At 42.8% G+C, this 22,997-nt stretch overlaps 1 protein-coding gene across 1 annotated transcript in view; it reads left to right on the top strand.

Annotated features, from left to right (window-relative positions):
• The first annotated feature begins 3,128 nt into the window (after positions 1 to 3,128).
• The window catches only part of TRIM55 (tripartite motif containing 55), a 36,816-nt gene continuing 16,947 nt past the window's right edge, over positions 3,129 to 22,997 (top strand). Inside the window, exons 1-9 of the mRNA XM_036378652.2 lie at positions 3,129 to 3,474; positions 3,878 to 4,050; positions 12,288 to 12,453; positions 14,170 to 14,265; positions 18,114 to 18,347; positions 19,410 to 19,432; positions 19,525 to 19,649; positions 20,472 to 20,704; positions 22,560 to 22,847. Coding sequence (XP_036234545.1) covers positions 3,286 to 3,474; positions 3,878 to 4,050; positions 12,288 to 12,453; positions 14,170 to 14,265; positions 18,114 to 18,347; positions 19,410 to 19,432; positions 19,525 to 19,649; positions 20,472 to 20,704; positions 22,560 to 22,847 — 1,527 coding nt within the window. The 5' untranslated portion in view covers positions 3,129 to 3,285. The remainder of the gene's footprint in view (positions 3,475 to 3,877; positions 4,051 to 12,287; positions 12,454 to 14,169; positions 14,266 to 18,113; positions 18,348 to 19,409; positions 19,433 to 19,524; positions 19,650 to 20,471; positions 20,705 to 22,559; positions 22,848 to 22,997) is intronic.

Below are 22,997 nucleotides of genomic sequence, written 5' to 3' on the forward strand. Positions count from 1 at the left end.
CTCCTCCAAATCCCTCTTCTAAGCCCATTGCTTTGCAGCCAGCTTTCCAGGTTCCAGACCATCAGTCCACAGGCCACAAGCTGTTATTTGGCTGCAAAATAGAGGAGTTAGAAGGAATGTCTGTAAAAGCAAGCCTATATTTAGGAATTAGTGTTCTGGTTATGTCAACAAAGCCAGGTAACACTCCCAGACAAGCAATACTGAAAAAAAAAAAATTCTTCTTAGTGATGGCTGGCAGACATCCAGATTTTCTGTCCAGAAGGAGTGTTAAAGCAATGCCTCTTGCCCTTTGCTTGTCCCTTGAGAGATGGCTTGACTTGGTTACTCTTCAGAGGTGGACAACTGTGTGGCTGGTGGCCTTCCCCTGCAGGAGTGGGAGAGGAGGAAGAGGAGGGGGACAGGGCTGCTAAGGAGACACAGGAAGGTGCCAGGCTCTTTCTCAGTGTGAGTTCTTTGAAGCTTATCCTAAGCTAGTCTGCTGAAGACCAGCTGCAGGATCTTCCTGTTTCTCCTCAGTGTCTTGGACTTGGCTCTTCTCTTCCTATTTCTTGCAGAGTGGTCATACAATGTGTGGCTTTCCTGGCACTTCTCATCCTGCCTTTGCAAGTGGGGTCAAACCTCTGCATTTCTTTACCTGTAATTTATTGCTGTGGTTCTCCTTGCCAGAAAAACCTGAACTAATTTTTCACATGTCTGGACTACATGTTCCTGCCCGAAAAATATTTCAGCTCAGGCCTAGTTGCAAAAGGTAGGTTTATCTTTGTTTAGTTGACTCCTCTTTTTGGTTGTGCTGTTTGTTACCTGTTCCATGTCAGCATGCTTCAGCACACAGAAAGAGGAAAACCAGCAGCACGCTGTCCCTCACCTTGTTGTCACCAGATGTCCTCTGCAGATGCATCAGATGTCCTGCTCAGCCACTCAACAGAAGGCTTCTGGGGGTTACTGTGAGTCGGTATAAAATCACCAGAATCATATCCCAGAGGCATGTCACACCCAGAGAGGTGCCTCAGTTCATTCTCCAGAAGGCCAGCATGGCTTTTTTTGCATGCCATGAACACCCCCTTCCCTACATCAGCATATGCAGGTGTTTTTGTGTGCTGACATTTCTAGCCTTCAGCTTTTCCCTCCAGAATTTCTCTGTTTCTGCCTGGGCAGTAAGATGGAGGTTCCTGCCCTGACAGATGAGGATGGCTTTCCTCATCTAATTCAGAGCCTCTTATTGAAGCAGGTTTTGCCGTGCAAGGGGCAGCTGACTCAAAGGAGGAGGGCAAGAATGAGGCATTCAGATTCCTCCAGATGCAAAAGTCACCTCTGACCCAGCTATGAGGGCAGGGAAAGAAGAGAAATATCTTCTTGCTGCTGCCAGGGAAGGCTCCCTGTCAGCCCTGCCAAAAGCCCCAGCTGTCCACAGCTCAGCTGCCAGAGCAGCTTCTCCCACTGGACTCCAGGCTGTTGTCCACACCAGGCAGTCAAAGCAAGGGTGTGATTTCAGGTGGGTTTAACTAAGCTGTGACTAATTTCCCATGAATGCAAGACTTAGAAAAATCGATTTGTTTCTATGGGACTGCTGACAAATGTGTGTAAGTTTACACAGGGGAATTTTCAGCTTGGTGGGCTGCAAATGAATACAGGAGTTCACTCAAACACGAAGCATGTGAGGCACTGAAAATAAAATACTCAATAATACATTTAATTTAATGTTATTTGTCACAATTGCATGCAGAGGATAGTATTCATTTTCATGCAGAAATCCATGAGAACCTTCACTTTTGTATTTTCCTGAAGTGCACAGTTTCCAGACTGGTGTTGCATGCAGACTGAGGGTCCTGCTTTAGAACTGGGGGTCTGTCCCTGGATGCATGGGGCACTCACTCAGCTGCTCTACTGCATTTTTCAGATGCTAGCCCTATACAGTCATAAGGCTGAATAAACATTAAAGGTTTCTACAAGACACTGAATGGAGAAAGTATTATAGTTATTGACTGAAAGAGAAGGAAATATTCTGAATACATGTACAGTAAGGTGGCAAAGTGATTTTATACATTAATGTGGGGACTTTGGCTTAAATTTGAAGATGAGATATTTATTGCTTGTACAGTTGTGTGATAAATTATTGGCAACTAGAAGCACAGATGGCTTTCCCTTAAGATCAGGCATCACATGTCACAAATTATCTGGGAAATTGTCATTTTAAAAATAACTCTGGAACAAGTGCCAAGCTGAAAGGGATATCAGTGTCTAATAAACAGATATAAACACAGCAGTGCCCAAAACTAAAATATATTTGAATCAAACTATCAGAGAGAGAGCATATACAATTAGTACCTATTCTCTAGCAGCACAAATGAAAGCCTTTCACACTGTATTTCTTCTGGTTTTTTTCTCATCGGGAGATTCAAATGTTTTTCATGCATATTTAACCTGCCCATGGAGTTAATGTGCACAAATGGCACAAAGTCACGTTGGATTTTTATGTTATAGCTCCTGAGACCAAAATCTTACAAGAACAAACTCCAGCACAGTTATAGGTGGGCAATTTTGTTTGTCTGGTGTTGGATTATACCCTTTTCTGACCCAGAGATGGGGCAACTGAGAGGCTTTTTAAAAGCTTTTATTCTACTTTCAGTCTCATGAGAAGGGTGAGGCAATACAGATGTTATAATGCACAACAAGTCTGAATTGTCTGACAGTCTGGTTTTTAAGGTGGCAAGATGTTTACACCCTGAAGTGTTCAAGCTCCAGAGCAGCCATCGCTCCTATTGTCCTCTCCAGTAACCACATGTACTTCACACCTTGGAAAGGTAGGATCCTGGAGCCCTCCAAAACACATGGCAAAATGACATCCTGCCTCAGTGGCTGCTCACTGACAGCAGAATGTCTGTTAGGCTGTAGGATGTGGCTGCACAAGCTGGGGCAAGCCCTTCAATCTCCATTGACCCGCAAAGATAAGGGAAGGGAGCAGATGGCCTTTGCTTATCACTCCCACAACTCGTCAAGGGGTGAAGGCTGCCATGTGTGAGTGAGGAGAGCCAGGGCCTCTCTCCCCTCCCCGGCAGCTGTCACCTGTCCCAGCCTGTCCTGCTCTCACGCGCATATATGGGCACAGCAGGACGGCAGCTTGTGACGCAGCGCTGCTAAAAACAGCTCCGGCTCTGCTCGGCCCCTGGCTCAAACAATGTCCTCCGGCCCGAGCAGCACAGAGAGCCTCTGATCACAGACAGCCTTGGACTTATCTCAGGGGAAATTAACCCCAAAACCTCTCCACAAGGCCGTGGCCCTGAGCGTATGCCCCGGGAAAAGCTAGGGATGAGCACCTCCCTGAGCTACAAGTCGTTCTCCAAAGAGCAGCAAACTATGGATAACCTGGAGAAACAGCTGATCTGCCCCATCTGTTTGGAGATGTTCACCAAGCCAGTGGTCATCCTGCCTTGCCAGCACAACCTCTGTCGGAAGTGTGCCAGTGACATCTTCCAGGTAGGTTTCTTCCCACAGACAGCTCTGCTTCCCAAGCAGGACTGGCTGGAATGAATGGGAAAGAACATTTTTTACATGTTTTGGTAGATCAGTTTTAACAGTTGGTGAGACAGGGCTGGGGGGAGTGATTTCAGGCCAAAGTTGATGTATCTGGGTGCCAGGGCTGAGGTCCCAGCAGGTGAAAGTGCCACCTGTTGGCTGTGGTGACACAGCCGAGCAAGAGCTGAGGGACTGGCCCCTCGCCCAGCAGCCACCAGGTGCTTTCCCAGGGGTGACATGTCGGAATTACCCTCTCATTGGGCATAGTGACAAATGGTTTCCTACCATTTGGTGCTTTTGGAAGAGGCTTTCATGGTTTTTCACGGCCGTACCTTCCTCTCCTTGTGCTGCTTGGCGAGAACAGGCCTCCAACCCCTACCTGCCGACCAGGGGAGGAACGACTGTGGCGTCGGGGGGCCGCTTCCGCTGCCCCTCCTGCAGGCACGAGGTGGTCCTGGACCGACACGGCGTCTATGGGCTGCAGAGGAACCTGCTGGTGGAGAACATCATCGATATCTACAAGCAGGAGTCCACAAGGTAACAGGGGAATGCGTGTCCTTCAGAGGACATGCATGATGTTGATTTAGTCACTTTGTCTCTTGGAAAAGCAAAAAGGGATTGTGCTGCCATGCCTCACTGTCTGCTGCACCATGAAGTCAGCTCTCACTGTGGACAGAAAACTGTGTCCAAATAGATGCTGAGCTTCCCTGCTTCCACTCACAGCAGAGGATTGGGCCATATTTATTCACATGAACAACACTTACCCGTGCAAGCAAGGCCCTTGAGGTCAGCACAGCTACTAACATGATTAAGGGAAAAGTACCTTGGTTAACACAATTTATTGCAAAAACAGTTCAGACAATTATTTGTGCATTCTCATGCTAAAGAAGGGAAAGGATTTCAAATCTTATTGGTGCAAACAGAAAGAAAACTGAATTTCCCACAGGAGGTACTCTATGTCATAATACCAAATGAAGATTCTGTTAAAAACATCTCCATTCCTGTCAGTTTGGGATGTGAACTTATGAAATCAAGTCTTATTTTTGAGTCCATGAGAGAGAAGGAAGAGCGGTAAACATTTCAGAGCTGTGTGGCTGTGCACAAGAATCAAGACCTCAGGGCAGAGAAATAGGTCAATTCTAAAAAGTAAGATTACTCATGAATGGTAATTTCTTGCATTTGATGTGTAATGGATCCTGAAACAGAAAAAATGTGTTCTCATCTCTGTTTCCTTGGGATGGGTAGGATTCATGGTACCACTGTGGAGAACTTAGCTGGGGGGAAGGTGAAGAAGACAATCCTCTTCCTCTGCTTTGCTCTTATGAGACCCTACTTGGGATACTGCATCCAGCTCTGGAGTCCTTAGCACAAGAAAGACATGGACCTGCTGGAGTGAGTCGAGAGGAGGGGTACAAAGGTGCTGAGAGGGCTGGGGCATCTCTCCTCTGAAAGAGTTGAAGTTGTTCAACCTGGAGAAGAGAAGGCTCTGGGGAGGGCTTAGAGCACCTTCCAGTACCTAAAGGGGGCCTACAAGAGAGCTGGAGAGGGACTTTTGACAAGGGCATGAAGTGGTAGGACAAGGCTTTCAACTGAAAGACAGTAGGTTTAGATTAGATATAGAAATTCTTCACTATGAGGGTGGTGAGGCACTGCCACAGTTGCACAGAGAGGTTGCAGATGCCCCATCCCTGGCAGCGTTCAAGGCCAGGAGGGATGGGGCTTAACACAACCTGGGCTCGTGAAAGGTGTCCCTGCCCAAAGTAGAGGCATTGGAACTACAAGATCTGTCAGGTCCTTTCCAACCCCAACCATTCTATAATTCTGTGATTCTATGATGGAGTTAACCTGGCCCTAGACCGCCAAGCAAGGAGCTCTCACCCAGGGAAGATGGTTTTTGTCGCCAGCATGGATCCTTAGAGTTGGTTCTGTATGGCAAGGTGTTTTGTTCACCTGGAAGGTGTAATCCTGGCCATGCTCCCTGACAGTCTTCTGATCCCACCACAACAAGGAGCTGGACTTCCCAGGGACAGAGAGATGGCATCACTGGTGCAGGTGGACACAACCAACAGAACCCAATCCCTGGGATGGCTGAGGACTCTTCCTCCAGCAGAGGAGGACAGTCACCAGCAGAGAGAATGCTTTAGAGCCTGACATGGCTTTGGCTACTCTCAGCTGCTTGAATCTCTCTAAGGACTGTGGCAGCTGGGCATAGGTTGGAGCTCCAAAGCACTGGAGAGCACAAAGTTGGCTTAAAATTGTCCTTTCTGCTGCCCTTTGCACTCCGTGCCAAGTAAAGGTCAGCTACCCCCGTGTGTGTCATTGATACTCAAACATTATTTTAGTCAGGAAAATCTCGGAGGAAATGAATCAACAAAGCTGCAAGGGTGGACTTTGCTATTGATCAAATAAGCTGGACATGTGTGGCCTCATGTCTTCCTTGGTTTTCCTTTTTTTTTCAGCTCACAGTTGTATTAAACAAAAAAACCCCAAAAAACAACAAAACAAAAAAAAAAAGGGCAGGTCCTCTTTCCTGTGTAGTTCATGGAGAATTGGAACAAAATACAGTTAAGTAGAAATGTAAGAATAGATTTAAAAGATTTTTTAAAAAATCCACAAAAGTAAAACGCATGATGAATAAAACAGGAGAATAGGAAAAAACCACAAAAACATAGATTTGCTTATATATTTGTTCAAAAGATTTGTTTATTTAATCTGTTAAGGTGCTTATTTTACCTTCATGTATGTCCCTAGAATGAAAGTCATTGTCAGGGCTACATAGTAGCAGCAATGCATAGCAGCATTATCTAAACTATTCGGCCCTTTGTGGGCCTCAGTTGCTTATCTCCCTCTGCCTAACATTCCTTGGGCTCCCCTGAGAGTGTGAGCAGATCTTTCATGGCTTCTTCCAGTGCTGTCCCACTGGAAGCAAAAAGGGAAATCAAGTCTTCCTCACTTCTTCCTTTTATACCAGTCTCTTCCATCATGACAACTGGGGTCTGGCAGAGATACATAGGAAGAAGGGTGAGACGTGATCTCTACCTCCTTGTTCTTCCCAAGACAGCCCTTCAAACTGGCAGCACATGTGATTTCCACACAGGAACGTCTTCCTATTCAGGAACCTCTTCCAAGTTCTCCTGTGGGTATAATTTACTATAACTGCATATGCCAGAATGAGGCCAGCTCCCATCTGCATTTCACATGAACTTAGAGTAAAGGGAGAGTAAAGTGAGCAAGGGAGCAAGATTTGACTAGCTTATCAAAAGGTTTGGTTGTTTTATTTTATTATTTTGTAATTGGACTTTCTATTTGAATTGAGGAATTGGTTTTTTTTTTTTAAATAAAAACTGGGGCAGGAGCTGGACTGAGGTTGGGAGAGTCTACCTAAGCCCTCATATGCAGCCCCTCCTATTACTAAGTATCACATCATATGGTCTTTTATCCCATTGCTCATCAAATTCCAGCTGATGGCAGCATAGCCTGTTGCCCAATTTAGAATGCGTTAGTAACACAACGGAAGAATTCTTTAGCAGGAGGTGGTTTGCAAAAAGCTTTAAAAGACAGCAAAGGACTGAAAACAGTGGAAACTGAGTTGGCTAAATATTAAACCAGTCTTTGAAAACCTGTAGGCTGCTGATCACCTAAACTATCTGAGGAACATCAGGATCCCTGCTGTCACCAGGAAAGGGTAGCAACAGGAGGCTGTGACTTTTTGTGAAATCTGGCAGGTTCTAATGATCTCAGCTGGCTATTCCAGATCAAAAGGTGCTTTGGGCTTTGTTACCTGCTGAATCCTGATCAGGGAGGGTCGAGCACTCTTTCTGCCTTGCACTTACCAGGGAGAGCCTGAGGAACAGGCTGTCCCTGCAGCCCCCAGCACAGGTGGAGCAGAGTGTGCAGCAGGGACTAGGCTGTGCTGAGAACAGCCTACATGGGCTCTGTGATGGTGCTGATGTCCTGCAGGGCCCCATAGCCATCACCACCAGAAATGTCTGTCCCTGACACCTCCAAGGTCTTAGCCCAAACTCCCAAGGCAGGATGTGTCTCTTCAGGCCAGGTTGCAGGGGCATCTGGGGATCTCAAACAGGCTGGGCCAGGGAAATTTGCTCCCTGACCAGAGGTCACCAAGAGAGGAGGAGCCGCACAATCTATGCAGTGAAGGAGATGAGGAGTGGGATCATCTGGATCTTCTTCAACTCCCCACAAGACAAAGCCCCAAGCTCATCTGCACCAATAGTTTTCTTGGGCTGGGCATCCATGATAGCAGTGTAACAGAGATCCAGGAATCCTTATGTCCACATGAACTTCTACAGCCTTCTCAGTTTTCAATCCCGATTTCTACCCTGGGTATTGGTGGGCTTTTCATTGCTTTTCAGAGAGTCCATCACCGTGGCTGATTTTCAAGGACCACCTTCCTCCAAGGTCAAAATGGTCTATTTCCATATACAGGAACTCAAGCAATGGTGCCAAAACACCACTGTTGATTAAGAGGGAGCTCCTGATTAAAAAAAAAAGCAAAGCCAAAAACACATTAAAAAAGAAGCAAAAGAAGATGGACAGGTGATTCAGCAAGATTTTGAGACACTCCCCAAGCACATGCAGATGAAGTTAGAAAAGCCAAGGTCCTCCTGGAACTGATTATGATGAGGGACATGGAGGCTAATGAGAGCTTCTACGGCTGCATCAGCAGCAGAAGGAAGATTAGGGAAAGTGTGAGTTCACTACTAGACAGAGCAGGGCCTCGTGTAATACAGGATGTAGAAAAGGCCAATGTACTCACCTCCAGACTTCTCTATTCTGTTGAGTTTTATGGAATCATAGTACTCTTAGACCAGTGGGAAATTCTCGAGCAAGGAACACTCACCTTTGGTGGAGGGGGATCAGGTTAGAGAATATTGAAAAAAAAAAAATTGGACATCCTGATGGGAGGCATCTACAAGTGGTGAAGGAGCTGACTTATTGCAAGGTCACTCTCAATAATCTTTGAAAGGCTGTGGTAATTGGTACAGTTTCCTGTAGACTGGACTGGAAGAAAACAAATGTTCCTCCAATCTTAAGGAATGCAAGAAGGAGAATCAAGGGAACTACAGGCTAGTCATGCACACTGATCCCTAGAAAGTATTTCATGCAAACCCTCCTGGAAACCATTTCCAAATATATAAATGACATGAAGGTGATTAGAAATAGTCAGCATACATTTATGAAGAGGAAATCTGCATGACCAATGTGAAAGCCTTTTACAGTGAGATGACTAACTCAGTGCATGAGAGGAGAGCAGTAGATACTGTTTATCTAGACTTTAGACACTGTCTCCTGTGACAGAGTGGACAGTGGAAAGTGGAAAGTGAACTGGACCAAAAACTGGCTTTACTACCAGACTTAAAGGGTCATGGTGAGCAGCATGAAGTCAGGTGGAGGCCAGTCATTAGTACTGTATGCCCAAGATTGATCCTGTGGCAAATGCAGTTTCATATGTTTACTAATGACCTGGCTGTGCCTCATAGAGCCATGCAGATCCTCTCCATCCCCTGACCAGGTGCAAACACCAGGAGATGTGATGCCACAGAAAGGGCTACAGCCGTTCCTGTCTTAGGATCCTCAGTAAAAACACTATCATAACTGGATTCAGCACTTCAGTAGAGGCCTTTTTGGATTTGAAAAAATCCTCCAGAAAACATGCTAACAGCAGTTTTCCTAAGGGTTTACTATGTTCTTAATTAAAGTGTGCTTCTTTATGTGTCCAGCAACTTTGCACTGCCTCACCAAGTTGCAGTCACAGAGTGGCTGAGATTGGAAGGAGCCTCTGGAGGTCATCTGGTCCAACCACCTGCTGCTCTAGCAGGACCACCTGGAGCCAGTTGCCCAGGACCATGTCTAGATGGTTTATGAGTATCTTCAAGGATGGAAACTCCACAACCCTCCTGGCAACCTCTGCCAGTGCTCAGTCACTCTCACAGTAAAAAAGTGTTTCCTGATCTTCAGAGAGTTCCTCCCATGTTTCAGTGTGTGCCCATTGCCTCTGGTCCTGGCATTGAATGGTGCCTGACTCCATCCTCATTATACCCTCCATTCAGGTATTTAGATAACCAAAGGTATTGATAAGATCAAGGTCATTGTTAAGATTCCCCTTAACCTTCTTTGATCCAGGCTGAAAGCTCCAGCTTTCTCACCCTTTTCTCACAGGAGAGATGCTGTAGACCCTTAATCATCTTCAGGGCCCTTTTTTGGACTCCTTTCAGTATGTCAATGTCTTCATGTACTGGGCAGTCCAGAACAGGACCCAGTCAGTTCTTCAGGTGTGGTCCAAACACAATTTCAATGGGAAAGAATAAGCCTCTGGCAGTCAAACAGAGGCTTAGCATCTCAAAAAGAAGAGTCCAAGAATGAGACCATGAAGTTATCAGGACATTTCAGCAACCTGACATTTCTCTGGTCACCAGCACAGCTGTGGTGAATCTTTTCTGTTGCTTAAGCCATGCAGTCATTTTCCTATCAGCTACTCTTTAATCTCCTGTTTCAGAAGCAATCTCCATTTTAAACTTAGAGGTTGCGTTTCAGCCTTTGCTACCCCAACACAGATCTAGAGGATCCTGCCTGAAGTCAAGGAGTAGTGTGCTAAAAATCTCTCCTTTTGCACTGCCTGGGGAGGAGACTGTAAATCTGTTTATTTCTAGTCTTCTGACACTGTCTTCAGGGCCCCACTAGTTCAGGGAGTTCTGCCAGGTTGCTTCCAGCTCTCTGCGGCACCTTTGAAGGTTGGCTGCTGCTGGCTGAACTTGCTTGACACCGTCACCTTTTTGCTCTGTGTAGTGTGTCTTTCATGCAAGTGGCACCATTCCAGTGTCCAATAAAATTCTAGTAGTTTCTGGCTCCGATCTTGTAAATATTTGCAGGAAGAGCTGCTATCTCAGGCTAATTAATCACTTTGAAATTCATTGTATTGCTCTCACACATGGGCCCTCCCACTGGCGCACGATGGCATGAATATATTAGGGGCTGTTTGCAGTAATCTGCAAACAATGTAAAGCATCTTTTATGGAGGAGACACACCTCTTTTGACTAGCATTGAAACAATGCTTGATTTGACAAAGTGCCTTATGTTAATGAATGCTGGAAATCTGACCCAAATAATACAGGCATTCTTCAGAAATGTTTGTCTTGTTTTATTCTGGTATATCACATAATATGGCAGATTACAGATTTTCTTTATGAATCCTTTAAATCCCAAGGCATTCTTGAATTAAAAAAAAAAAAAAAACACAAATGTGTAAGACATTTTGTTTCTTGCTAGATTTTTTTTCTAATGCATCTTACTGATCATATTCCATTCCCTTCAGAAGGGAAAATCTGTACTTTGTCATTAAAAAATAAATGCCGTATCCACTCTACCAAATGGTATGGAAAATCTCTACTCTAATATTATATAAAATAATTATTTTTCCCATATATTTTAAGCTTTAATAGAATGGCTGGTTGCCTCCTTGCTACAGAGCTCTGTAGAAAGGCTTTAAAAAAGGTTCCTATGTAATTCCATTAAATTCCATCGTTTCTAATGATGAAAAATATTTATTTGATGCCATTGTTCCACTTGCTACAGGTAAGTCATAGTTCTCTTTCTAAGCAGTAGCAGAAAGGGATAATGATTTGTGCTGAAAATATTTAATATTGCCACAGTAACAGTGGTGGCTTTTGAAGGCTTGAATCCAAGACACACTCTTTCCATCAGTCTACTGGTCCCTGTCTTCTGTAGCATATGCTAACACTCTCATGTGTTTGCCACAGATGTGCTCAGGTTGCTAAGCCTGAAGTGTGGGCTCAGGAAAGCACCACCCTGCCCACACACACCAGACCAGAGCTGTCACTTGCACTGGGAATGTCGGCTAAGTGGCTCATCTGAAAGAAGCTACAACTAAATTATCCTAAGATAGCAGGTTGTGCAGACTTGTGTGTATACAGCCAAATGGTTTTGGTAAAGAGAAGATCAGACAGCTATAATGTGGCAACAGTTCATAGCTTAGCAAAGGAGAAGAACACTTGTGTAGCCCGTGCTTTTCTGCTGGGTACAAATGAATAAACTACTGCTAAAACGTTTGACACTGTAAAGTTAGACATGTGCCACCTGGCTGAAATCAATTTGTGTGACACCTTGTTTTGGTTGCTGGCCTAATGTAAAGGCTGTAAGGACCCAGTGCTGTTTGATATTGACAGTCCTGACCAGGGTGTCACAAAGCTCAGCAGCAGAGATTTAGAGTTATGGGCCTAAAAGTTCATCAGTATCTTCAACTCTTGGTTAAAGTCAGTCTTCCCCATAATAGCTTTGCTGCATTAAGCCAAGTGCACAACAATTTGCATGATGAACCAGAAAGAAATTACATATGTTTCATATTTCAGACAGATGTTAGATAACATGCTAATTAAAATACATGAGTAGTCTGAGTCCAGGCTTGGTGAGGTTATTTGAATTTTTAAATATGAGCAAGAATTCTGTCACACTCCCAGTCACATTCCTCATTCGTATGGGAATCCCCATATGAAGTTATGTTGCTGTTTTGTCATCACATCATGTTGTGCCATTTGAGCTGTATTAAGCTGTACCATTAAGCTGTACCGTTGTCTCTTTAGTCATCCCATGGGGCAGGTTTAAGTCTACTCTGTCTTTTCAGTCAGCCTAGTATGCTGCTATACAAATGTACCATATTTCATGCTAACACTCTAAGTGGTGATATCAGAAACTCATGAGCACCATCTTTGTTTTAAACAAATATTTTCTTTTGCAGACCTGAAAGGAAGTGTGACCAGCCAATGTGCGAAGAGCACGAAGATGAAAGGATTAATATTTATTGTTTGAACTGTGAAATGCCCACCTGCTCCTTGTGCAAAATCTTTGGTGCCCACAAAGACTGTCAGGTTGCTCCTCTCACAAGTGTTTACCAGCAACAGAAGGTAAATATTTTTTTGTTTCTCAAAGTACTTGAAGAAACTGACAGGACCATCAACAGGAAAGTATTCCCATGACCTTCCTCCGAGTTTCCAAAAGGGTCTGGGGTTGCCTTTGCCACTCGTGTGTGTGACAGAAAGGCTGCTATAAATCTGTAGAAACTGTTTAGAAACACAGGAAAATAAATTTATGAGATCACACAAAGATACTACAATTTGTCCCAGTTTTGATATGGAGCTGAGGATTTCTCTTTCGAGTTCCTAATCCCTTTTTTGCTGTTCTTTTAGATGAGACAAACAAGTGGTATTTTCAACACTAAGAACTGGAAAGAGAACAGACCATTTCAAATCAAATAGTTATCTGTCAGACACTTTTACATTTAAGCATGCCATTTTTAAGAAAAGTTAAGTGAAAAACCTCCTCCTGCAAGTGAATGAAGGAATATTCAATAGTTGGCAGCACAGGATGTACCTAACAACTTCTGCCCTTGCTGTCACCAATAAAAGACTTGTTTATTTTTAATACAGTGTTAATTTAAAACCTGACTCACTGGGTTATCCTCCTGAGATAAACAGCTCATTTTTCTGGAAGGCCCAGTGGGGCAAGCAATCAGACAGGCCAAGTTTGCAATCCCAGCCTCCAACTTCGTCACACAGATGCATGTGTGCATGTAAACTACAAATGAGGAGTTACTTTAGGAAAGGAGTTAAAAACATCCTTTTCAATCAAAAAGAGGTGGGAGAAGAAGGAGAAGTTTTCTGGACTGAACCCATACCCGCAATCACTCATCTTCCATGGAGATTTGCAAGCTGTGTCTTCCTTTCCAGAGTGCCCATGGAAAGGGGCTGTCAAGCCCAAGATGAGAGGCATAACCTGGAGCCTGCAGGATGCATGCTTCAAAGGAGCCTTTACAGAGCTGTGAAGGCCTCAAAGGAGCCTGTACAGAGCTGTGGAGGCCATGAACACCGTTGTCTCTGTTACTACAGCAGTGTGCCAAGGGCCCCTTGCACTCCCCATCACCCTCCCTAGTTGCCTAGTTCCCTAGGACTGGCTTCTTTGTCTCTCTTAGGGATACCTCACAGTCATCTCCATCTCCACACTCAGGGATTATTTTCTTCCTCCACTCATTTCCCTCATGCCAGTGGCCCAGCCTCTACTTTCTTCTTCTCCTTTTCTCTTGACCCCACTCACCACAGCCCCAGCCTCACCATCTGCATGCCAGGGACTCTGTAACACATTGGTCACTTCAGGTCCATGGGCCACCTCTTCTCTACTCCAAGGCCAAAAACTACAGTCCTCAGGGAAAGACCACAGTGGTGTGGCTAGAGCCAGACACTGAACAAACAACCCCTCAAGAGTCTTTTCCCTCTACAAACCCAAAGGAAATATTTAGGGCCTGTTGAAACAGCACTTCAGACAAAAGCATCTAGAAGAACTTACTAGAACAAAGCTCTTTCCTCTTTCCAAACCACAGTTTCTTCTCCATTAAAAATTCCAAAATATCTGTGTTTTCATAGTCTGTTGAGGGAGTAAACAAATGTCAAAACACAAGCAGGTATCTTGTGGGCACATAAAGCTCCAATTTTTCTCACTTCTGGTGGAAAGACGAAGTGATATCCTCGGTATGCCTTGTTTGTCCCCTGCTCCCCATTGTTAGATGTGTCACCCTGAAGTGTGACAGCACCTAACACCATTCTGCTTGCTCTCCCCTTACTGCCTAGTCTGAGCTGAGTGATGGCATTGCAGTCCTGGTGGGGAGCAATGACAGAATGCAAGGGATTGTCACGCAGCTGGAAGAGACCTGCAAGTCGGTTGAGGTAGGTGCCACCTCTTTAAATGCTGTTATTTCAGTGTGACATTGCATCTTTTAAATTTCTGGTAATTTCAACAGGTCCCACTTTACCCAAATGCATTCCCACATTGTTTCACCAAACCATTCCTCATGGCTTTGTACATTACCAAGATGTGCTGCCCCAGCCAAAGGGTACACCCTGCCCAGCACCTCTGCCTTTGCTATATGGTGGGGGATAAAGAGTAAGGATAATCCATATCAGCAAGTCTTGCTCAATATTCTTAGTGGAATAGGATCTCACTGAAGTTAAAAGCAGATCCACAAAATGCCATCAACTCCCAGCTCATTTGACATCTAAGATCAGATTCTTAGATTTACATCTAAGACCATCTAAGATCTTTACATGAAAGACCAGTTAGTCTGAAGTCTGACAGGTCCTGTGAACAGAGCCTTAGCCTCAGCCACAGGGTAGGCACAGCATGCTTCACAGGTATGTCAGTATTTGTTCTGTATTTGGTTGCTTTGCCTTCTGCACAGAAGTGTTGTTTCAATATGGTGTCCTTTAAGGAGGCTTGTTTTGTTGCTCATGGGAGAGAAGAGTTTGGGTTCTTACTGGACTTTCTGGTGAAGGCCTCACTCTGGAAGAGCTGGAATTAGTTTTGTGTTATTCAATAGCAGAAGTGGCTTTCACTTCCTCTGAGAGCTTTACGTCAGCAAAGCAAATATAAACATCAACTTGGACCAATCTGAGCATCACAGAACAATGGGCTGAAAGGAGTTCATATGAATTGATTTTGTGATCAGAATTTGATGAAGCATCTAGTGAAGGAGTTGCATCCCTCTCAGCCCAATTAGAATTATATTGACCCTTCAGAGATGGAGCAGAAAGGAGAAATGGTAAGGAAAAATAAGTTAATCCAAGATGTACAGATTCTAGTTAGTAAGAAAAAACAATTATACAATCAATGCACACAATTCCAAGCAAGAAGGAACAGAAAATGTCTGAGTTTGTTTCAAAGAACAATAATCCATTGGCCCAAGTGAAAGAGAGAGCACATTAATGGCAGTCAGAACTTTGTAGCTGGGAAGCCTTCACACTGCAAGGATGAAATTGGCTGCTATCAGGACTTTGCAGACAGAAATAAGCCTTTCAAGTAGGTTAACTGCAGAAATTTGAATTATACAAAAGCAAAAGCTTACACTCATTTAAGTCGAACTAGCTGAACCAGAAACAAATCTTCAAGCACCTAGCCTGAAGTATGGAGAAAACACTATGCTAAAAATACCTTAAAAATACAACAGTTTCTGAAACCAGCTTCCTCAGAGTCATCCACTTAGTTTAAAATCTAACCTTTAAAGTTAAAGCCCAAAGAAAATGCAGCCATTTTACCTTCTGATGTTTTATCAGGCTTTTCACCTTTAAAGTCAAAGATTGCAGAAAACAGATCTTAGAGTTTACCTTGGCACTTCCATGTTATATTTCAAGCAAATCACATTTCCTTCTATGCAAGAGCTTTGTCTGAATTGACATCAGTTTGTCCTTGAAGACAAGAGCCTACAGCTGGAACTCAGAAATGTTTACCCATGGAAATAACACTATCCAGGATTGTCTCTTCTTTCTGCTTAACACTTTGTAGAGAACAATAAATATCTGCTTTAGCAGAAAATCATTTTACATTTAGCTGGAATAAATAATAGTCTACAGTTCTACATTTAGCCACTGCTCCTGTCCAACCTTAAAAACCAGAAAAGCAAAAAAATACTTGTACAGCTTTTAACTGATTGAAGAGTCAACCTAATTCCCATATTATACTGAAAATTGAGAAAGGAATTTAAAATGCTAAATACCGGAAAACTATAATCAATAATTAGGTTCGGTTTGGCTCTGTAAATGAGTCTAATAACAAAGGGAAAATTACAGTGTTTTTTTCAAATGCTAAGAGCATAGGCCAGTCAATACAGGTCCTTTGGAACAAGCAGTGAGATTCATGCTCAGTAGCAAGGACGCCTTTCTTTTTGATGTAGCTGTGCTTTAAAAAACAAAAAGGCTGAGAACTTTTTAGAATGCAAAGTCATGTATTTGTTAACCTCTTTCATTACACAGAATCTGATTAGAGTAATTCCATCAGGCAGAGGCTTCATATGGGAACTTTTTATGCAGAAAGAGAATATTTCAGAAATATTTCAGCATTTGCAGTTAAAAACCTGTTTTGCACTCTCACTCATGAGATTCACAACTCTGTAATATCTGCTGGCAGGAAATACTATCTATTAGTGCTTAAAGACAGGGAAGGATCTCTCAGAGCACCCTGATATAGCTTGCTTGCTCTTCTTCCCCTAACATTTGTCCTGTGTCAAATGACAAAGATAGCACACACCTGTCTCAAAATTAAGGTTGTTTTCCAAGTGATCTGAACGACATCTCATGGGGAGAAAGCTAGGAGAGGAGTGGGAAAAGATTATTTGAGGTCTGAACATAGAAGGACACTCAGAAACCATGACCCACTTGGTTTGAAAACTTCCTTAACTCCACCCTCTAATTGCACTAATCAGGAATTTCTGGGAAGTGACAAGGACTCCCAGAAGGGCAGGACAAGCCTGTACCCCCTGCAAGGAGTACCTGTTTAGCCTAGCCCTCCTCATTGGGAAGCAGAGGTGGATACTTGGGTCAATGCATCAAGATATGCATTTAATCCCCTCTCCTCCCTCATGTAGACAGTGATTTTTAGACAAATGCAGATCTTTGAAAGGCTTTCTCATTTGAATGATACAGAGCTCATGATACCACTTATAGGAATGAGCTCTGTCTGAAAGTCAAGAAAAAAGTGGGACTCTCTCTGGTCAAGTGCTGTGAATAATAAGTCTTATCGCTACTTAAAGTTCTGTGGCGCTGTTAATAATCCTGTGCTGCCAGAATCTCAGCATTATGCCTCAAGGGACAAAGATGAGGAATCAATTCAGCCTCAGTTCCTAGGAAAGAGATTTAAATAATCAACACCATCCACAACCAGGTCTAACCACAATAAAGTCATGCCCTGGGGCACACAGATGACTCAAGTACTTCTATTTGGTAGACCTTATACATTATATATAATCTATCCCCCATCTCCTCCCCATAAATCCTCTTTTACAAGTGCAGTCTGTTCTTGTGAGAGAGCGCTCAATGCAGCAGTCATCAAACCCATCCTCCTAACTCAGTGAAAGATGCTGCTGTCTGCTTGGAGGGACAATAGAAGTGTCTCAAGAAACTGTGTGAAAATCAGTGCCTGAACATCCGGTTGGAATCTGATTCCTCCTTCTTGTCTTTGTGCTTCTGTCACACCCCATTTTCTTTGCAGAACCTCTACCTCATTCAGTGCACAGTAAATGGAATATAATGGACACCTCTTGTCCAAATAGAGTCTAAGAGGGCGTATGTGAAAATCAAGCCCAGCCAGGATTGTTCCAGGTACTCTGGCAGAAAAAGAAAATTCTCCAGAGCTGTTTGAGATGCTCACTGCTTTTAAAACCATTCTGTTCACGCAAATGGACCCAGCTGCTAATACGGTGGGAGCTTTTACTTTTTCTTCAGACTTTGATGTATCACTACAGACATCATAAATACCTTTTTACTTTTTTTAGCAGACTCACAAGTTATACAATAACCTGTTTGGGGGCTTTCAGTGGCTTGAAATTCAGAGTTTGAGAAGAGTTTTTAAACTTTTGTTCCAACAGCTTGGACTTTGAAAATTATAAAAGTCTCTGGGGTCATTCAGAATCCTTTGCACTGTTCAGAAAGAGGAATTTCTTTGATGAAAATGCTTCCAAGTAACTGTAAAAATAGAAACCCTTTTAAGAACATAACATGTTTAACATAAACCAAATGATTCACAGGAATGCTGCAAACGACAGAAAGAACAGTTGTGTGAAAAATTTGATTATCTCTATTCTGTACTGGAAGAAAGAAAAAATGAGATGACACAAATAATCACTAGAACCCAAGAGGAGAAACTGGAACACGTCCGCTCCCTGATGAAGAAGTATGCGGCTCACTTGGAAGCTGTGTCAAAACTGGTTGAATCAGGAATCCAGTTCATGGAAGAACCAGAAATGGCTGTGTTTTTGCAGGTATAAAGTCTATGAATCAAGACAGAAAAAGAATGATGGGTTTATTGATATATTATTTAAGCATTTCTCAATTGTAGGCCCATTCAGAGTTCATTCATCTTCAAGTGATCATGTATACAAACTCTTTTTTTTAAACACCTGAATCAGCTCAGAAAAATAACTACTCATCTTGTGAATACTATCCAAATCAAGAACACGAGTATTTGCTATTTGCAACAAAATATACTATCCTGTGTATGAGTTTCTGGTCCCCTTAGAAGAAATAGAAATTCAAACATTTTCCAGGTAATCTTTATTTTCCCACCAATACCATGGTGGGACAATATGCTCGTGTGTACATGATCTTCTGAGAATTATAGGTTTCACTTGTAAATTGACAAAATTATTAACTTTTCAATAATTTGTATGCTAAGATACATTTTGATACCTTCACTTTTTTTTGTTGTCTTTTGTTTTCTTACTGTAAATTTAAGAGAGGTGAGTAGAGAACCATTAGCAGCCCATCCATTGAATTCATTGGTGTAGAATTTCTGTCCTGCAATTTTACAATTCCTCTGTATTAAAGGCTGGAAGGGCATTTTCTACAAAACAAAACAAAACAAAACAAAACACCCAAACCAACCACAAACAAAACCAAATTAAAACAACCAACACTTACTTTCATCAAATAATTGCCTTTGAAGAGTACAATATTCTTCCAAGACAAATAGAGTTTTGTGTCTCCAAAAGAGGGTAACAGACCAGATGCTTTTCACCACAAACACAACCAAAAAAAAAAGAGGAAAAATATTTCCTTTTGGGGTTTATTCCTATCAACTCTGCATGTTTCCCATCATATTCCTGTTTTAATTAAAACATCTTTGAAGAACTAAAAGGTTTACTCAGGTGTATGCTAATTACCATCCAAATTTCATCTCATTCCTGGATGTCATGGCTGTCACTATTTAAATTCTTATTAGTGCTTTTAAAAGCTGACATTGTAAGAATTATTTCTCAATGCATAAAATCTCTGAGAAAATTGAATCATTTATGAATTCAGTTATTTCTTTTTTGTTTCTACAGAATGCCAAAACATTGCTACAAAAGTAAGTCTTTAAACTTGAGACTCTTGTTTTTTATAATCAAAATTTATAAATTTATCTTCAAATCCAATGACAATAACCAATTTCTATTTTAGAATTACTGAAGCTTCTAAAGGATTTCAAATGGAAAAAATAGAGGATGGGTATGAGAATATGAACCAATTCACAGTGAACCTCAGTAGAGAAGAAAAAATAATACGAGAAATTGATTTTGACAGAGGTATGTAATTTATTTTACCAAAATTTCTTTCTTATATAGCAGCTATGTGTGATTCACATGATGATACTGAGTAGGAAACCTCAAATCAGATATTTCTCTCTATGCCAAAATGTAACCAGAGCATTATGTATCAATTATAATCAAATCTAGGTTTATTTTTTTTTAAGTGCTCGGATGGCCCTGCGAATTTTTTAGGATAACTAGTGTGATTATATTAAAGAAAATGCAGTGCTAGAGGCCTTCCTCTGGAAACAACCTGAGCCATGACTGCAGACCACAGGATTTGTCAGATGGCACAAAAGCAATGGTTTGACCAAGTTTGACAGTCTGGTTTAGGCATGTTGGTATCTCAAACTTCCAGTCATGCATTGCAAAGCACTGACCCAGTAAAGAATGATGAGGACAGCTTCAATTGCATTAAAACAAACATATACCTAGAATTGGAAGAAGGACTTTTTTCATGAGATTGTGCCAGATCCCAGGTAGCCTCTCCCCAAAACGTGCAGGGCTGTGCTGCACATTCCTCATGAGGATAACTGCATTGACAGGAATTTCTGTCCTCCTTCCCATGGAAAGGGACAGCTTAAGATTTTAACCAGCATGTGTGTTCAGTGTCTTCCTTGCCCCAAAGCTCCTGCTGGCAGCTCCATGGCAGTGCCCAGTCCAGGCTGGTGGGAGCAGGCTCCTCACCAACATCCTCTCTGCGAGGCAGAAGATTGTCAGTGACTTTGCCATGCAATTGCAAATGGCTTCTTAATTACCTAAAGACTGAAGTCATCTTCACATGGTGCTCATCCTGTCATTTTACACATGTTCTATCAGAGGAGGAGGGAGAAGAAGAAGAGGAGGAGACAGAGGATGGTGAAGGCTTGGGTCAAGTCCACACAGAGTCATCAGGAGAGGAGGAAGAGGAGGAAGAGGAGGAAGAGGTGGAAGAGGAAGGATCAGAGGGAGTACCACAGGCACCTCAGCAGGACCCTGAAGCACAGAGTGCAGGGGGAGAGCCCCTGGCTGAACCCACTCCAGCGCCAGTGCTGGCTGCCCCAGCTGGTCAGGTAAATGTCTGTGCTGCCCCACTGCCCTGCCAGCTTTGCTGAGTGCACCTGGCAGAGCCAGAAATGCTCCCCTGTGTCCTGTGGGCACCGTGACTCAGGAGCAGGGCTAAGGGAGTTAATGCACTGGAGGGCAAAATTATTTATTGCCCTTGTACACATACATGCAACTTTACTTCAACATGTGCATGTGTCACTCGATAGGCAAAAAATTAGCTGCTAGATAAATTAAGATATATATGGGATACATAAGTGATAAATAAAAAAGACTCCATTTGGGAGTTCAGTGCATTACAACGAATGTTCTGCTTGCTGTGATTTAACTCAGACTAACTGTTATAAATGAGATGATTGTTAAAATATTTATACCAAGAGAATTTGGCATTCTCTCTGGATTTAGGAAGCTTTCCACCACCAGTTTTTAGATTATACTTCTACTGTTTTCTGTGAATGGCACTTGCTGCCTTCTACTCTGATCGTCCTTGGGATATGTCTAGCTAGATGCAGGAATATCATACACCAAACAGGAGAGGAAACTGCCTTTTACAACCTGACAGCAAACAGGTTCAGGGTGTGAATATTTTAGGCCAACACTTTTCTTAGGGAATTTGATTAGAATGAGACCATAATTGCTGCATATTCTAAAAGATGTACATTAAAAAATATACTTCATGTGCTACTTTAGTTTGCCTTGCATACCATTAACTTAGCAAATTCTCCTCTTAGACAATTTACTCAGTGAAGTTGCTGAAGGGTAAAGGCTGCTGTGAATATATTTGAGGAGGCCTATGTGAAAACAAGAAAGCACGCAAAGGATATTTGATTGTAGGAAGCTCCCTACCTAAAACAAGTGAAAATAAATACTATAGATTCATTCTTTCTTTGATCTAAAAACATGTGTGAGTTTTCACCAGTCATGTGAAGATGCTCTTAAATCAGGCTTTACTGATTTAATCAAAATTTGAAAATTTGCTCTGAGTTAACTAAACTTGTGTTCCCTAACTGATGCAGGGTTTTATGCAAACAAGAACTAGGCATAAGCAATTCTGCCCACCAACATGAATTCTCTAATTTCTAAGGCTTAAGTGAGAAAGGTATAGCATGATGCTCTAGAAATTGTAAAATGCCATTAGGAGATGATCAAGCATGAAGTCAGACATGGTATGTGGGTGTTGTGGTGTGACGGATACCTGTATTTGAGTTTTTGCCTTCTGGTGTAAAAAGGCAAAGCAGAAATGCAGTGATGATAGCAGACTGTGTGTGCAGAAACCCCAAGAGCTTGATGCAGGTAGAGTTGCAGTTCATCTGGCTGCTCCTCTTCCTGGCAGAGCAACAGTGCTTGGCTTACAGCATTGATGGCAAGGCTCGTGGGCAAATGCTTCTCTGCAGTATTCCCTTTATTCTGCTGCTTGTATCAACAGACTCCTTGGCAAAAGTGTTATTCTTAACCTAAATCCCAACAAGCCATCTGAAGGTACCTACACCTGTCATTCATGGCTGGTATGGGTTCATGAGACTCTCACGCAGAATTTAAGCTTTTAGGATTTAAGTGAGGGTTTATCTGAATTGATGAACCCATTGCTCACTCCTTTCTCAGTTAGCACCCCCTTCCCAGCTAGTTCTACCTTCCTGTTCTGTTTTTTGGTTCATTTATTTTCTTTCTCTTGTCTGTGTTATTCAAATTATATAGTTGCTTTTGCTTTGCATTTTGATTGCAATTCTTTCAGATCATATTAGTGGGACAAACCTATGCCTTGCAGTGCTATCTAACAAACACAACATGCAGAACAATGTGACTACAGCAGGAAGGTAACGTGGTGCACTGTGCTTGTTCTTCTCTTTATCTGTCCTGCTTAAGGATGTTGTTGTGACACCAAGTGGTTCTCAACAGACTCCCGAGTCTGACACTCAAGTGCCGGCCCCAGCAGAAACCACGGATCCCTTGTTTTACCCTAGCTGGTATAAGTCCCAGTCACGGCAACCAAGCAGCCCAAGCTCAACCCCGGTGAGTGGGCTGGGGAAAGTAGGGACTCCTGTTTCTCTGGAAACAAGTGCAAAGAAGGCAGAAGCCCCGACAGCAGCAACAATCGAGGAGAGTGCACCAGGGAGTGGTAAGGAAAGTAATGCCACTGCAGCGACGTCCAAGGTCAGTGCTCCCAAAGTCATCCCAGAGGGCTGAGACGTGCAGCAAGGCGGGAACAGCAATGTTAAGGAAAATGTGGCTTCATTTTCCTCTGCATGCTAAAGAACAAGAGCAATTTCAAACATGTGAAAGCAGCACAAACTGGATTTATAG

This window comes from Molothrus ater, chromosome 1 (genome assembly GCF_012460135.2).
Source record: "Molothrus ater isolate BHLD 08-10-18 breed brown headed cowbird chromosome 1, BPBGC_Mater_1.1, whole genome shotgun sequence".
NCBI classification, from domain to species: Eukaryota; Metazoa; Chordata; class Aves; order Passeriformes; family Icteridae; genus Molothrus; species Molothrus ater.